The sequence below is a fragment of the Chanos chanos genome, chromosome 3 (assembly GCF_902362185.1).
Source record: "Chanos chanos chromosome 3, fChaCha1.1, whole genome shotgun sequence".
NCBI lineage: Eukaryota > Metazoa > Chordata > Actinopteri > Gonorynchiformes > Chanidae > Chanos > Chanos chanos.
Window position 1 is genome coordinate 30,558,568 of NC_044497.1, and position 17,435 is coordinate 30,576,002.

Consider the following 17,435-nt stretch of genomic DNA (forward strand, 5'->3'; position numbering starts at 1 on the left):
GTCACTTGAATTTCTTTCTTTTGAAAAAAAACAAAAAAAAACCCCCAAAAAACCCGGAAGAGGTCAGCCCCAATGTTTATTTTTCTGCTGATCTCCGTAAGTAATTGGAGAGATACATCATTGAGAAAATAGCACTTAAGTCAGAAATTCCAGTGGTTTTTGAATTGTCTCAATTTAAATGCCAGGTTGTTTATCCCAGTTTATGTCTGTATCATAAAGAAATATTACAATTGTGCTGACGTTTACAATTGTTTCAGACAGAAATCAGAATGAGAAAGTGGAAATGTGTAAAGAAGAGACAGTTGTGAGTTATGCTTTGAGATGTGTAAATGTACAGTATCATGTCAAACTTAATAATGTGGTGAGAACAAGATTTGGCTGTTTGACACACATGTGAGCTTGCTGAAACCCAATGGTATGTCCTAAAAAAACAGCTGAAATGATTACAAGCAATCTATTAAACACAGAGCTTACAGAATGTTTGGTTGATGGACCAGAGTTTGTTATTCTCTCTCTGTATCACCACGTTTATGTACATTGTATGCTGACTGTATTGCAGGCGATTTAGATTAGTTTGATCTGATTCACTTTGTGTTAAATGGAACCAGATATCTATTTTTGGAATGAAATACTTTGGTCAAAAAATGGCCGTTTTTGATGTTCTCTGTTCATTCTTTTATCAGACACACACATGCACACACATTCAGAGGATAAAAACATTCACACAAAAAAGTTATAGTCATATGAGATTGTATTTATAGAAGATACAAAAATTTGTTCTGTAAAAAACGTTATTCTCTTTCCAGCATATTTTGACAGCATTGAGCAAGGAATGCCATTCACAGTACTTGGAGAAAACTTGGGTACTTGGGGAACTTCACACTCAATCGATTTTACTAGTCTTAATGTGGTTAGAGGATCATTTCAGTAACATAGAATGGTTGGCATAGCATTGCATTGAATTCATTTTAATGTTAAGTAGTGCTAGTCGCTGAGGTTGTTAATACTCCCATTTAAAAAAAAAATATTTGCAACTGGTCTGTTTTGCTTACAGTGATATTTTGTTAAGTGGTACCTGCACTCTTAAAAGTGCGATGGAGTTGACAGGTTTGATACTGATGTGACCGGGTTCTCACACAGATGAAAAGGGAAATGCGCTGTTTTTTTTTTTGTTTGGTTGTTTTTTTTTTGTTTGGTTTCCTTTTCCAATACATGTTTAATTCATATTTGATGCTTCTCCCAATCAAGAGACTTCCATTCAGATGAGATGCATTGAGTATCTTTAAATTGGCCTAAAAGTCCAATTTAGCCCATTGTTATACACCTTATTTAATAGCCTATTTATTTTATATTTTTTATTTATTGTCTTAACAACACTGATTTGGGATTTATTTGTAATTGAAGGTTTCTTTTTCAGTCACAATAAAATATTTGTAGCCTCATGAATTTACTGAATATTTCTTTCTCTCCTTAAGTGTTTCTTACAGAATTTCTCCCCAAAATCTTCATATATGTCATTTAGTAAATGTTGATTACCAGAAGAACAAATTTATCATCTCTTATGCAGTTGCAGAGAGATGAATATGTACATAGAAATTTGATTATTTATTGTAATCTTACAGAGCTGCCATGAAAAAAGCAATATTTTGTGAAATTAATCGGTTGTTCACTGCAATATGGTTAAGCATAATAATACTCTTTGCCTTAGACAATTTTCTTTAGGTAGAGTATAACATGAGTGAGAGTTTGTGTTATAAACCAGTATTCAGTATCCGCCCAAACACAGAGGGGCTATTCATGAGTATCCATGAAGACTACCTGCATTTAAAAAAAAAAAAAACAGTTGCTAGTTACAGTTTGGTTTAAAGATTTTCCTGGAAAACAGTCATAAACTGTTCGGTACTGTAATCCATTCTGCTTTGCTGACAGTATTGAGCATGCTTTCCTTAGTATTCCAAATGAACTTGATTTGAAAGGGACATTTGACTGGCGCCTCATGTATTGAATTTATCAGATGTTATGGAGTGAAATGAAAGTAACAGCGCCACTAATGCATTCTTCAGATAAGACGGAAATGGATGGAAAAGGAATGCAAATATTTATACATAGAATATAATCTGGCTGGGAAAGTTGGCAAACAAAGAAACAGCATCAGGGAAGTCAAGCAGGTAGAGAGAGAGAGAGAGAGAGCATGGGAAACAAGAAACTTGGTGTCCTCTTTTTTATTTTCTTACCGACTTAGTCACACCATTATGCTTGTCTGTGTGTGTCTGTGTATCTATCCTTTTTTTATGTTTTGTAGAACTGTGCCATTTCAGTGCCCCAGAAGGGCCCTCCCTTTTGGGGAAGAGAAGCAAAAACCACGACAGTGGTGAGATTTTCCGTCATTTGCTTTTCCATACCATACATATCATGTGGTTAGTTTTTTTTTTTCTCCCTCTTTTCCCTTTGAGGAAAAAAAAAGAAAGGAAGAGATTAAACCAACATATATTTTTACAACATGCAGCATATCAAAGAGAAAACTATGTATTTGTAATTGTATGTAGGCGTAACTCTCTCTCTCTCTCTCTCTGTGTGTGTATGCGTGTCTGCGTGGCATTAATGTTTTTGTTCAGGTTTTAGTTTCTTTGTGTGTGTGTGTGTGTGTGTGTCTGTGTGTGCGTGTGCATGTGTGTGTGTGAGAGAGAGAGAGAGAGTGGGTGTTGGGATTGTGTTAACATTCAGGACTTGGTCCTGGTTCCTGTACTTCATGCACATGTTTGTGTTCTCAGTCTGGATTAACCAGTGAGGCCTGTGGCTTCCATTTCTTGGGTTCCTCTTTCTTTGTTTTGCTCCTGTAAAAATAGTCCTTCTCAATATTAAAAAAAATATTCTTCCACTACAACTCATGTATATCCTTTGCCTTCCACTCTCAATTTATGTCATATCTTTTTCTGTAATTTTCATTTGATGGACTGATTTAAAGGCAGCAGCATTGTGGAATTTACACTCCAGCTAATTTTAGAGATGGGTTTGTGACCATACAACACATCCTCCAATTTGGGTCTATATTGGTCTCTCTCCCTCTCAATGCTTTTCTCTCTTTCTGTTTCTCTCACTCGCTCATTCTTTGACATGTTGTCTCTCTGACTCTTACTGCCTCTTTCTTCCTTACTCTCCCTTTAGACTTTCCACTCTTTCTCACCCTTCATTTGTATTTCTAGTTTGATCCTTTCCTTTTCTTATGTTTTGACATCAGTTATTCACGTAATGTCATTTTTGTTGACCTTGAATGTAATAAGCTAGTTTTGCTCCATCAGTTTTGCAGGCTGTTTGGCAGAGCAACAGTGCATATTAAATGTTACTGCACTATGTAACTTGAGAACACTACACACATAATATCAGGACTTGTTCAAAAAGGAAAAATATTGCTTTTTTTTCTCCTGTAAACTTATGAATATTTACAGGAATCACCATGTTATCCTTCACTATGTTATATACAGTTTTTTACATTATGGAAAAAAATTCCCACCAGCGGACTGAAGTTTATGTCAGCAGGGGTTCTACAAACCATGGAACCACTATGAAAGGAAACCCATGTAATTTTATGATTGCCTCACACAACAGATCCACTTAGCCCCTATCAACAATTCTCTGTGATTCTTCATGATCATTGTATTTTAATATTAAAACTGACAAATATTAAACTGATAGGGACTGTCTGATTATGAATGACATGTTTGACTAGTTGTGGTTTCAAGCGCATTTTTATATTTTAAGAGGTTGGCTATAACTGTGTGTTCGCGCGTGCGTGCGTGTGTGTATGTGTGTGTGTGCGTGTGTATGCGTGTGCGGTGCGTGCGTGCGTGTCTGGTATCATTTTTCAGAAAATCTGTTTAAAACAAGCTACTCCGCCAAAGGCCCTTTCTTTTTTTTCCCCTAACTATAATACTGACCTTTGGATTTCATTTGTCTCTCTGCATTTTTTCAATTACCGCTGCTCTCTCTAGTCCCTGAGAGACCATGACAGCCTTTTCAAACTTCATCACCTCTTTGTGTAATGGCATCCCTCAGCATACACCCCTCCTGTCTCCCACCTCCCATTTCCTCCTGTCTACATATGTTTTTGAGGCCATTAATCGTTTCTGCCTGCACAACCTGAACCCCAGCAGATAATTACAGTAATTAAACCAATTAGGCAGCATATGGAAAGAGGGTTGTTCTGCCCTCGAGGCCAGTGAGATCTGGTATTCATCCCCCTGTATGGGCTACAGCTGAGGTGGTCCCCATCTCTGGCACCACTTTAAGAATCAGGCAGGGAAATTGCTTCAGTCCAATTTGGGATTAATGCAGTTTCTTTTGACTACAGCCTTGAACAACCCAGTGAACTACAGACACCAAATGCAAACCCCGGCTCTGTATAGAGCCAACACAGAAAATTTGTGTCATCAGATTTATGTAGGCCAGTTCAACATGTGTAGGGATATTCATCCTGCTGAACAAAAAGGACAAAAAAAGAGAGAGAAGCAGTGAGAGGGTCTGACTGAAGGAACACTGATATGAGTACTCTCCTGAGTTGGTTGCATCAGCATTTTTCCATCCTTCAGCTTGATAACATATCAGACCTCTGCGGTCTGTCAGAGCAAAATAATTTAATTGAGATTGGGGCTGCAGACAGAAAATTCATTTGTGATTTTCGTATTTGATTTTTCATATGTTGGACAACCATTTCACTGTGTCAGTTTTTTTTTTCTTTTCTTATTATTCATTCGATGTATTTCACTGTAATAAGATATGTTGCACCTGTGGTGTTTAATCAGTTTTCATGTACAGCATAAAGATTGTTATATTTCTGTCACTATTCTAATTCCTTAATATATATAGTAGACATTATAGTAATTTAAACATATTTTCATGGCATGAAAAGGAACTAGACCTTGTGCAAATTATACAAGCTTAATATCATTCCCAGGGATCTAAACACACTTTAAATCACAGCTCTTGGCCTGAAGGGATTCTTGGCCTTTAGTCTTGACACTTCACCTTGAAGTGGGAAATCATTGCTCATGTCACTCAACTAAAGGTTTCAAACAAATATTTTTTTTAGCCATTTAATTCATTTTATATTTACCAGTAATTATATCAACGTAAGAAGCAGTGGAGCACTCTTTTAATGTGCCGAGGCCTGTGACTCATTAAGCCCTCAGGATGTTTATGATGTGTCTTCAAAGCTAGATTCTGACAGTGTTGCAATCCATCTCGTCTTGTGACCAAGCAAATGGGGTTTGTCAGGTTTTTGCTCTCTCTCTCTCCCTCTGTCTCTCTCTCTTCCTTTCTCTGCTGTAGAATGGAGACTTTTTTTTAAAACAGGGACTTATTATTGAATTTGTACACTGAATGCTCTTTCTCTGATATGGAACGGCATCTGATATCACAGCTCCTGAATTCTCAGCACAAATGTTGGCCATTAGCGGAAACGACAGGAGGTGGTGCAAATTGAAGTATCATTCCCTAAGTGTGTATGTCTTTCTCCATCTCAATCCAGACATATCCTCCATTTTCTTCACAGAGAAAAGGCAGTGTTCAGAAATTGCATGCTACAGCAAGTCAAAGTTGTGAGGTTTGTCTGCAAAGGTGTTAAACTTCTACATGTTGTAGATGTGTAAACAGCACTGCTAACTGGCTGAGCCACTGCTGCTAGTGGAGTGGGGGTGGGTCACAACAATTTAAAAGCTCAACACAAAAGATCAAGTTTTGCACAGAGCCACAAGCGTGAAAGCGTATAAACGTATGAATTCATCTTTGGATTAGTTTTCTTGAAAGAGTGATTTGATGACATGACAGCAGGGTTATGTAAAAATGTATTGACTGTCATTTAAGCATGAGAATGGATGAGGACAGTGGGCGAGTTTCTAAGCTTGGAAATTCCCTGACGTTTCCTTGGAGCCTGATGATGGATCTGAGAGGCATGTATTAGACATGTGTTGACATGTTTGTGGAAAGTAAAATGTTGCTGATCTGAATGTTTCTGTCTGTCATAAAAGTGACTTCTTGGTGGTCCAGCAAATGAGCAGATAGTTCCCTCTTCTGAGGGAAAGTTCAGTTCTTCCCTTAGCTGTGTGTAAAAAGCCAAAGTATGATTTATTATCACTGAGGAAAAGTTTGATTCAATTCACTGGTTCTTGATCGCACATTGTGGAAACATTTGAGTTTCAATTTTAAAAAGATGTACTCCTTTTTTTTTTTTTTTTAACATTGTCCCTTGAGTAAATACCCTTGCCCAAGTTACTTCTAATGGTAATTCTGCTCAAAAGCCATAATGTTTTCTCCAAATAAAACTGGATTCCAGACAGCTATTTTGTTAAGAGGCTGTTTCTCATAAAGGGATTCAGCATAGATTCCATCTCATTCCTTCGGGGACCTAACCTTGTGTCGTTCACACGCCTGCAGTCCACAGAGCATTGTGTATGTGACTGCCTCTAGGGGGTAATAACTACTGACATGCTGTTTAAAACGAACCAGTCCTTCAGTTTTGTTGCTGGTGACAGAAATATGTAAACTTGCTGGAGACAGAAAGGGGAGGGGGGGGGGGGGGAGTCAGAGGCAAAGACCTCTTGAATTATAAAGAAACAGAATTTAAAAAAAAACAAAAACAACAAAACTCTGGTTTGAGTCTGTGCTTTTCTCGTAGAGATTTAGATAAGTGGATGATGTAGTGGTTGACTGAGTTGTGGGCTGGTACAGGACTGAAGGCTCAACAAAGAGGTGGAGGAGGGCACTGTGCCATTAAGAGGCAGCAGACCCAATGAATGTCACTCAGCCTGACGTGTGTGTGTGTGTGTTTCTTTTTCTTAATCATAACTAGGAACAAAAATTTGTGGTTTAATCCAAACTTTAGAGTGGAGAGCGGACACCTTGTCTTCGGCTAATCCTGTATATAATTATAAGCTCAAGTGAAGTGAAATATTCACTTGTAATGCGATGGTTGGTAGGATTGTAAGGTCGTACAAGAATTTTTATCAATGGCTTAAAATTGCCACAAAGACTTTACGATTGTTATGTTGTTATGAATGACTCCAAAACTTGTATAATCAGATTCTCAGAAAAGGTATGGCAACAATGGATGGAATCTCGTGGCTTTCCTGTCTTCTTGTTTTAGAGACTGAACACCCAAGGTTAAACTGGCCCACAAGCTAGGCCAAATGCCTAACACTGACTATCTGTGGACAATGGATTTGTAGTGTAATTTATTCTCTCTAGGACCATTCTGTTGGTCACTAGTTTATGTTATGGTAAAACAAACTACTTATCAAGCAAACAAAATTCTACAGAGATATGAGCAAAATACAGCATGAAATAATAAACTGAGTATAGTTTTTTACATACACTAAAAAAGGTTATTTAGAGGTCATTTGTATTTTATTAGTTCAAGATGTAGACTGAAAAACCCTTGTCAATGTTTAAATGTTCGTGCATATGTGCAATTAGACATGACCACACACGCATATTTGCCTCTCTCTCTTCTGTAATTATAACTCATCACTCAGGTCTTAGCATCTCATCAGCGTGATCAAGTTAGCAAATCACCAACCAACACCCATGCTGGTCCTCCCTTTCTTTGCTTCTTTTTTTCTCTGTCTCACTCTTTGACTTTCTATCTCTCACTCATTCTGGCCTGCATGTAAATTCATATTATACTATTTAAATTTTACTGACAGTTGGCTTTTTTTTTGTCTCCATGTATGAAAAATAAGGTTATGAGTGGTTCTTATTATTAGTGCTTGAAGAAGTAGAGGAAGAAGAAGAAGAAGAAGAAGAAGAAGAAGAAGATAATGATGATCATTGTACAGAAGTTTGACAGCATATAAAGTAAAATCACATATCATTTTCCTGTCTAAGATATATAAAAAGGGCAGATAATTCAGTCATAGTGACTCAGAATACACCTCGACAGCTGCTTTGACATTTCAGTTTTACAGTATCTGTCATGGACAGTCTTTCCTGATCTCTGTGTTGATTCATGTCTGGGCATCAGTTCAAAGACCCTTAATCAGCTTTGATTTCTGGTTGGAATTGTGAGTCAACCTTGTCATTTGCATATGAGACTGTTGCCAAATTCAGATAAATGGTTTTAGACCTTGCTGTGCAAGTACGTTTACCCTATTGTTGAGTACTGCGATAAAGCTGATTGGATAGAATCTGTGGGAAAAGGCATGGAAAGAGAGTGGAAACAGTTTATGGGTAGTTAAACACAGATGGAATTTTAGCATGCACCCACAGAAGTCAAACTCACGAATACATGCACACCCGCGTGCACACACTAATGGAAGATCGGCACATAAAGCCGGATAGATGACACGAGCGTACACTATTACGACGAACCGAGCATAAATCTGTTTCCGTCGAGTGATACATAATAAACCAAAATTGGCGCAATTTCACATTTGTTGGGTTTTTAAAGCGTGTGAACCGACAATTAACATTGTATTTGTGCCCTCAGATTATTTGTGCATGCGACGTTCCACCACAGAGTGTCAGGCTTGTCCCAAATAGGCTGTTGCGGTACTTTCTGTAAATGTCTGCAGAGACTGATGCAAGTTTCAGTAATACATTTTCCTCATACACTGGAACATGAGAGGGACTTTCTTTCTCTTTTTAACCAAGGCAATTAGTCTGTAATTCACTTCCGGATGTGAGACTGTATGTTATTTGTTCTTGCAAGGCATGTTATTTTACCGTAGAGTAATGTGAGAAAGCAGCCACAGAACGCGAGGGCGTTGCTATGGGAACAGGGCTTTCGAAGTCGTGAGGGTGATGTCACAATGAAACTGTTGCTGTGTTCGAAATATCCACTTGTCCACTTACTCACTCAGTCACTCACTCTGTAGTGTTTGCTACATAGAACACGTGCTGGGGGATAAAGGCAGACAGTTGCTGATACATTTCAGACACTATTTGGATGTTACGGTGCTACATAATTATGTGATATTCGTAATTACTATCTCTGTCGCATAAACAAACGCCAGAACATTTACTTCTGATTGGTCTGTAAAGACTTGCCTGCTCTCACGAGACAGGCCTCAACGCCTGATGGTCTAAGTTGATAGATGTAGGGTACAGCTTCTGTACACTACATTTTGCCGTTCCTTGCGGCGATTTTCTAGTGTACTACATAGTGTCGTAAATTAACAGCTGAGATTTCGACAGCACTACAAAATGGCTTATTGCCTATACAGTGCACTATATAGTGGGCGAGTGGATGTTTGTTTCAAGCATAAGTTCTATGAAACAAAGTGAGGAAAAATCCCATAGAATCTAAAAGTTTGGCGAGGTATTTGTACATCTTTGTGTGAATAACAAATTGTGCACATGCGTGCAGAAACGTACGACCTAAGCTACATGATAGCCTATCAACTTTTTAAAAAACGACCATTTCTTTATTCTTTGGCGTCTGTCTGTGTTGAATTTGGACAGAGACATAAAAAGAAGTAACGAAAAGGTGATTTATACAAATGGCATCACATATAGGCTTATTTGTTGTGACTATAGTTCAGTCTTCCGCTGTGCCCGCAACACATGGATTTCTGGAGCTGAATAATAAGCTTATTTAAAATCACTGTTTGAATCGGTGACTTAGAGTCTGCTTGACAACTGAACTGAGTTTAAGCGTCATCCTCAAGGCACCACTAAAACCGTGCAGTCTAGTAATACTATACTTACACAAGAGGGCAGCAAGCAGCTATGGTGACTGAAGTTGCTTGTTGCTCTGTGTATGTATTCAGTTTGAGACCTGTCTGTTGTTGCGTGACTGTCCTCACGTTTGTACGTGGCTATATATAAATTACACATATATCACATGATTACTATATGTGTCTAACCTACAAAAGTATAAAGCAAATATAGACCAGAGGCATATGCCCTTTTCCATGTCAACATGATTATGAACTGTCTGCCACTCATTGTGTATCTTTCACATCTTTTGATAGCTGACCAAAATAGTGTGTGAAACAAGATACAGTTTTTCAGTATGTAAAGGGTGCAGAAGTTGAGGGACAGAGGAAAAAAAAATAAAGAGAGGGGGAGGAGAACGGAGAGGTGGAGGGGAGGGACACTAAGCAGGCAGGCAACGTGCGTTCACGATCCCCCCCCCCCCCCCTTCACTCTCTCTCTCTCTCTCTCTTTCCCCCTCTTCTGTCTCAGCTCATGACATGACAGACAATGCTCCAACATACCGGAAAGACTCCAAACCTCTGTTTCTGTCCTCGAACAATTTCTCCTCTCTCTCCTTTATTTCCCCTCCTCTCATCTAACTGGCTCCCTGCTTTTCCCCCATACCTTTCCTCTCTCAACCACTCTCTCTCTCCTTTCTCTTTCTGTCTGCTACCACCACCCCTCTCTCAGACAGCATGGTGAACAGATAACTGTCTTGCAGCTGAACACCATGGGCGCCTGCCTTTGCAAAGGTCACCAAGGTCAGTCTCTTATTGTCAGTGTATGTGTCAGTTTATCTGTCTGTCATTCTGTCTGTAGGTTCATCCCAGAGTGTTGTTGTCAGTCTCACCACAAGTCATCTTTTTGCTTGGATCGGGCTGCAGTCAGTCTGTTTATGTGTGTATAACTGTTTAGCAAAAGTTGCAGGGAGGTTGAATTAGGCTTCACTCTTCTTTACTTATATCTGTGAGTGATGTTACATTAACTTGTATAATTTTCTTGTGTCTAATGCGTAGCCTATACAAATACTGTGCTCTTCAGAATATACACGTGACACGTATGTGATATGTTTGGTAGCATAGGGATTGTTTTGCATCAACGCGCTCTTTAAGAATATTAAAACAACATAAATTAAGATGTAATATGGAGAAAGAGATCGTATCAAGACATGTTTGATTGCTTTTATTCCTAGAGAGGAATGTTCAGTAAGTGAAGACAGAAAAGAATAGGAAAGCTTTTTTTCATGCTAGTCAGCACTATATAATCATGATCAGCCTTGCACAGCCAGCTTGAAGCTAGAATAGTGCTCTGACTGTCGAGAACAGATAACTGCCTTCACAGTGCAGTGTAGAAAACTGCTTAAAACACCGATACTGGGTTTTTGTAGCCTATAAAAAGTTGTTTGTTATTGTGGTCTTTCTGTATTGAAAGATTTCACAGCCTAAACAACGTGTAAAGCTAGCAGGTAGCACAACAAGCTAGGGGCCTGTTTTCTGTTTTTGTAAACTAAACTGATAAGGCTACATTGGTAATGCATTGGTGATACAGCTCACAGGTGGATTTTTTCAGTTCCTCTGGGTTCTGTTTGAAAGATCAGAGTTGCGAAGGGGAAATCCCACTGTTCTCCTGTCCCTCCTCCCATCCATCCATTTACCTGCCCGCGGAGGATATCCTCTGAAGTGCGAAGGATGTTATTTGAGTTGGAAAGGACATTGACCTTTCATGTCAATTTCAAATGGATTAAGGTGGGAGCAGTCATCTTGACTTTAAAGTGTCTCTGGTGAACGTGAAAGCAAGAACTGGTTTAATAATGAAGAGAACATTGCATTTTGAATGGCTCATACTTCTGTTTTTATCTGTGGGTCAGCGGGGTCCGTGTCTCTGAAGCTGAGGCAGGGAGTGGGGAATTGTAAATGCCAGGGTCAGGGCTGATGTATAATGTATGATTATGATAGATGGGGTGATATAATGAAGGTCTTGTGGCAGTGGGGGGCACATGATGACTGACGTCTACAAGGTCAGACATTGATTGTTGATTCACATTAAGACTTGTTAGGTTCAGTATCCACAAGGGAAGAGGGCCAAGAGATTTGAGATTACCCTTTTGTCTCTGAGGGTTCAGCAAATGAAATGCGGACGGTGACGAGATGGGCTCTCGCGCCGGGGATCCCCTGGGAGATGTTGTCAAGACAAATGCCTGTTGCTATGGAAACTTCCGAGCAAAGAGGAGTGATTCCCATCCATCCACTCCAGTAGAGACTGATATTCACGCACAGAGGCCCGCATGCACATGTGGATGTACAAAAACACCTTATTAGTGTAATGTCAGTGTCTTTGTTCTCCCATAGATCTCCATAGGACCCAGCAGCTTGCCATGGGAGAGCTTCAGTCCATGGCTGAAGGAAGACCTATCGTCAAGGTGCGTTTATGTTTCAGCTATGAAGGATATTCCCATTAAAAAGTGGAGTAGCTGTAATCAAAAAGACTTTTGAATACTGTCAATAAACTCAGCCCAAGTTGTTTTCTGTGTAGTCCAGGGGTAGTAATAGTATTCAGATATTATACTTGAGTTGAAATAAAGATACAACCATTAAAGACTTACTCTAGTGCAAGTGACACATTAAAACAACAACAACAACAAAAAACAACTTGAGTCAAAGTCAGGCTTTAATGTAGTAAAGTTTTCAAAAGTACAAGCTGAAAACAACAACAAAGAACATAGGCTAACTGCAGTTAATAAAACACAATCATTTGAATGGCTGTAGTCCACAACCTAACGTTACAGTTAAACGTCAAAACCAAGCAAACTGTTGTTTATTTTACTGTTCCATACTTTAATAATGAGCGACGGCGAAACAAAAAGGAGAAATGTTTCTGTCCTGACTATTGAATGTACCATGCATAAAAGGGCAACCACTAACGTCTAGTTATCTTAATGTATTGTAGACATACCTATCTTATCTTTTGAAAATCCCCATTCATAAACATGAACTAAGTCTTTGCTATAATAACAATCTCAGAAATCCGTCTTTTAACACAAAACGGTTTAGTCACCTTCAGTGTATATGTCAGGTTTACAAAGTACCTTGCTATTTCTAATTATCGCCTTTGTGATTCACATTGTGCTGCTTGGATCATTGTTATTCTGAATACTGCAGTTCGCTGGTTCTCTTAGTGAGCGTCATTAACGGATATGTGTATCTGGGAAATAAGGCATTTACAACCAAGGCACTGCTCTTCTCATTGTTGTTTTTTCCATCCATTTAGGACAGCCATCAGCCATACAATGATATCATGTCAGATAAGAAAAGCAACAGTCGTTATGACATTGGGGAACTGGCTACATCCTCCCTACTGGGTGAGATGCTTTTAATGCATGTAGATTTACTTTGTGTTGTTGTTTCGCTCTGTTTTGTTTTCATTCTAAGTCATTCATATAAATTGGAAAACCAGTCAGTCTCCGCAGGAGATTGCTAATGTAATTTCCCACTCCCTGCACGTCAAAAGCACGATCTCTCTCTCTCTCTTTCTCTCTCTCTCTCGCTCTCTCTCTCTCGCTCTCTCCCTCCCTCCCTCTCTCTCTCTCTCTCTCTCTCTCTCTCTCTCTCTCTCTCTCTCCCCCCCTCTGTCTCTCTCTCGCTCTTATTCGGCTTCACGTCAAGTTAATTACAGAGTCTAATGATGTGTTATGGGTTTTAAACTTTTTTTTCAGTGAGAGCTCTTTTAATCCTGACATTTTAATTATGAAGTCAATCAGGAACCAATGCATATATTAAAAAACGGGGGAATGGAATAGCTGAAAGGTTCCATTTTTGGTGACAAGGAATTTGAAAAAAGAAAAAATTACTATCTGAAACAAGCGATATGAAATATCCCCAAAAACTGATTAAACAAATAAATGACTGACATGACTAGCAATGGTAAGAAGGCTTTGGCATAGTTATATATATATATATTTTTTAAAAATCACAAAATTGGACTCCTTAAAAATAAGGAAGAATCCTTAATAATGATGAACCTATTCTTTTTTCTTTGTGCCACTCTAGATGTGCCACTCTAATGTTTGCCAGCAAGTGCTTCACTTTTGATGTCTTAGAAACATTATGCCCACTTAAATGTCACACTCTTCTTCCCTTGATTTCAAACATTCTACCTACATTTTACCTACTCAACTCTTTCCTTTTCTCCCTCTATTGCTCAAGTTTTTTTTTTTTTTAAACAGAGATCAGTCCATTTCTCTCCTTTGCTTTCCCAGTGTAACCTTGATTCTCTCTGTAGGTCTGGTGGCAACAATAAAAGAGCATATCACCAAGCCCACGGCGATGGCACAGGGCCGCGTCGCTCATCTGATTGAGTGGAAGGGCTGGGGGGGAGAAACAGCAGTTGGAGGAGGTTGGTGTGGCTGGAACAAGGATGGTGGGGGCTGGGAGGGTGTTGGAGCAGCCCTGCAGGAAGATCAACAACTTTACTCCCACCTGGCTGACGAGATCAAAGAAGCTCGTTTTGCCGCAGGTGAGACACTGAGGGATTAAGCTGCATTGCTGAATTGCACACATTTTCTAGGTTCCCTTCATTTACCCGTGTAGTTTGAGCCAGGTATACTTTCCCCCATGTTTTCTTCTCATTCAGACCCTTCAGATCTGCTGCTCATAAATGAAAACAGATGAGGACAGCAGGTCGTTTTAAGGCTTTGAGATGAAGCAGATGTTTAGACATAGCTGCTCACACATCTCCTTAGCTACTGTCTCTGTGTAGATTATGTTAGTGTTTCAACAGTCTGGTATCTAGCCAAAACCTATATTCCAACCAGCAATCTCTCCCTCTTTCCCTCTCTCCCTACTTCTCCCTCTCTCTCATCTCTTTCTCTCTCTATTAGGTGTGGCTGAACAGTTTGCTTTGGCTGAAGCAGCTATGAACATGTGGTCTGCTCAAGAGGACACAGATCAACCCACCACCAGTTCAGCCCCATTAGAAGGTGCTAATCAAACACTTATCTCTACAGTTTAGCAGAAGTAGCCTTAACTCAGTCTAGCCTCAGTCTTACTGAATAAGCAATAATATCCACTGTCTAAGTGTCATTATGTTCAGTAAGTGTTGAATAAAGCAACAGCACATTGCAAAGTATAATTATTATGTTTTAAATGTACTAAGAGGGAATTACAAACATCACAGATTTTCCATGTTAAACTGAAACAAGCTCAAAGATGAGTAATTTTGTTATTATCTTGATTCTCTATAGCCTTCTACTCCAAGTTTAAGACAAATCAGCACATGGGGAATGACCTCTTAGTGCTAATTAGATCCAGTCTAATGAAAGATAGTGCAATTAACCAGATGGGAATGCTACAACCAGCCTCATAACACTCTGTCGTGGAGCTGATAATTTGCACACTTAAATGAATGGGGCAAATCTCTTAGCAACAGATGACATGACATGACTGAAGTATCTGAAACTCTGTGATAAGTTTTGGATGAGTGGATTTATCTAAATTTATACTCCCACTTTTCTGTGTCACGGTTCAATTTTTTTGTGAAGAGTATGATTTGATTGGGTGTTTTTTTTTCTTTTTCTTTCACATAGACCCTGAGAACCTCTTTCTCTCACAGTTTCTGGTGGATGGCGGAAGTGTGGGTGTCCCTCAGCACCTGTATAGCATCCACATGGAGGCCAATAAAGATTCAAGCTCACTGGGCCAAGGCCAGCCCCAAGCCCCTGCCTCTAACTCCCAGCCTGAACCTCAATGCCTCTCACAAGAGGGGGTTGCCTGCTCTGCCCATGTGCCTGTGCAACACGCTGACAGCAGTTCTCTTTCAGAAGATGAAGTCTTTTATAACTAGAGTTCAGACTGTGAAGAACATTCAAACATGCCTGTTTTGAAGGACCAAAGTATTCTGTACAATTAAAGGACACTTCAGGGGCGCTGCGGGAGGCAGAATTATCATACAGATCTGAATCAGTGTTGTATTATATATGTGTGTGTGTGTGTGTGTGTTCAGTTTGTGGGGCTACTGGAGGAACTACTGCCTTACTAAGTTGAAATGTAAATGGGACGTTGATTTTTTGTAAATAACTGTTGTCATAGAGTTCTTGCATTTCAGTCTGCCAGACTGAGTTGAAGAAATGCTTCATGCTGTCTGAAGAACTTTCATCAAATTTGTATGATAAATCACCTTTTGAACTGCACCAGCTGTACCAATGACATATTTGTGAGAAAAAGAACACAGAACTTTTCTATGGAAAAGAAGACCATAATTTCACAGAAAAAATTGCACTCAGGTTCAGCAGCGGGGGGATATTGACCAGAATATCCTCTCAATTTTGGGCAAGAATGTCTGTATTAAGCCTGTTTACAATGTTCCCACAGACTGCTTTCACCTTCATCAGAACAGCAATGGAAATGTATCAGCACCTTACAGCTGGAGGTGTGGCCAACATAAAAGATGCGTTATCTTCCACCCAGACACCATTCAGACATTTTGTCTGGTCCAATTCACTCAAGAGCAGTTCAATGTGACTGCAGCAAAGGCACTTTAGTGAGTGCAGTGTTTGGGGGGAAATAATGATTTTTTTTTTTTTTTTTGAGAAGTAGTGATTAACAGCCCAGGCTGGAAGTCGAAACAGACATTACAAGATTATAAAGATTCAAAACAAAAAAAAAATAAACAAACAAAATTTGCTTGTTTTCGGACTCTCTGGATGTACTAAGAGACAAAGGAGCAATTGATGCTGTCTTACACTATGACAAATGCTCTGTGTAAATAAGAGAACTCAAAATTGTTTCTACAGTTGCCTTCAAGTTCTTGTTGCCATATTGTATTTCTACTTGTGTTGTTATGTTTCCGTTTACTTCTTTCTAAGTAGTGTAGTCTTTCAGAGCTCTCTTTATGTGAATTACAGTAATGAAATAACAATTCTCGATGAACCATTGAAACTTCATTGTTTCTGGGAAAAAAATGCAAATTCAAAATAGCTTTTCTATGTATTTCCTCCTAACTGTAGGAGACAGGGGCGAGAGAGGGAATAACAATTATCCGTCTGCCTCCCCTCTATGATTAGCCTTTATTCACACTCCACTGGCAAAGAGAGGTGGAGAAGAGGGTGGGGTGGGGAGAGGAGCACGGATGTATTTGTGTGTGTGAGAGAAAGAAGGAGGGAATCAGAGAGAAGGAGTAAGGGGGCAGATAAATAGACAGACAGGGAGAGAGAGTGAGAGTGAAAGAAAAGGTGGTATGAGATACAGCACAGGAGAGCGAGAGGGAAAGAGAAAGAGAGGGTGAAGTGATAAAAGGAGAAGTGTGTTATCTTTTATCTGCCTCCAGTTTTCTTTTAATAGAAGTTTACATGGTGTGAACCATTGTATGTGTGGTACAATGTGTGTTGGGCTGCTTTTGTGGTACTTGTGAGATTTTGAATGGAATCTAATTGAGCAGATGGGGCTAGATTAAACAAAACAGAACTGAAATAGATGTTGAGGATTTAATTTTCACTTTAGCAGCAAACTCACTTTTAAGAACAAAATGCTGACAAAGAATTATATTAAGAGTTTTTTTTCCCCCCAAGTAAAGCAGTGGAAATTTGAATCACAAAGGAATTAAAAAGGAAAGAAAAAGATTAAAAAGGACATACGAACAGTTGGTTTGGTTTAGTATTCTTGGGCCTAATTCTTCTTACTGGGGGCCTATGCTTCTCATTGCTTTATCTGACAAATCTATAATTCAAACACTTCTAAGTGCTATTAACATGC

The 17,435-nt window shown here is 39.2% G+C and overlaps 1 protein-coding gene across 1 annotated transcript; it reads left to right on the plus strand.

Moving 5' to 3' along the window:
* The first annotated feature begins 10,417 nt into the window (after positions 1-10,417).
* fam131c (family with sequence similarity 131 member C) lies at positions 10,418-15,528 on the plus strand. The gene is made up of 6 exons (XM_030770226.1): positions 10,418-10,451; positions 12,039-12,109; positions 12,958-13,048; positions 13,969-14,202; positions 14,567-14,665; positions 15,272-15,528. Exons 1-6 carry the CDS (start codon positions 10,421-10,423, stop codon positions 15,526-15,528), a joined length of 783 nt encoding a protein of 260 aa, XP_030626086.1. The 5' UTR covers positions 10,418-10,420.
* Positions 15,529-17,435: the final 1,907 nt, after the last annotated feature.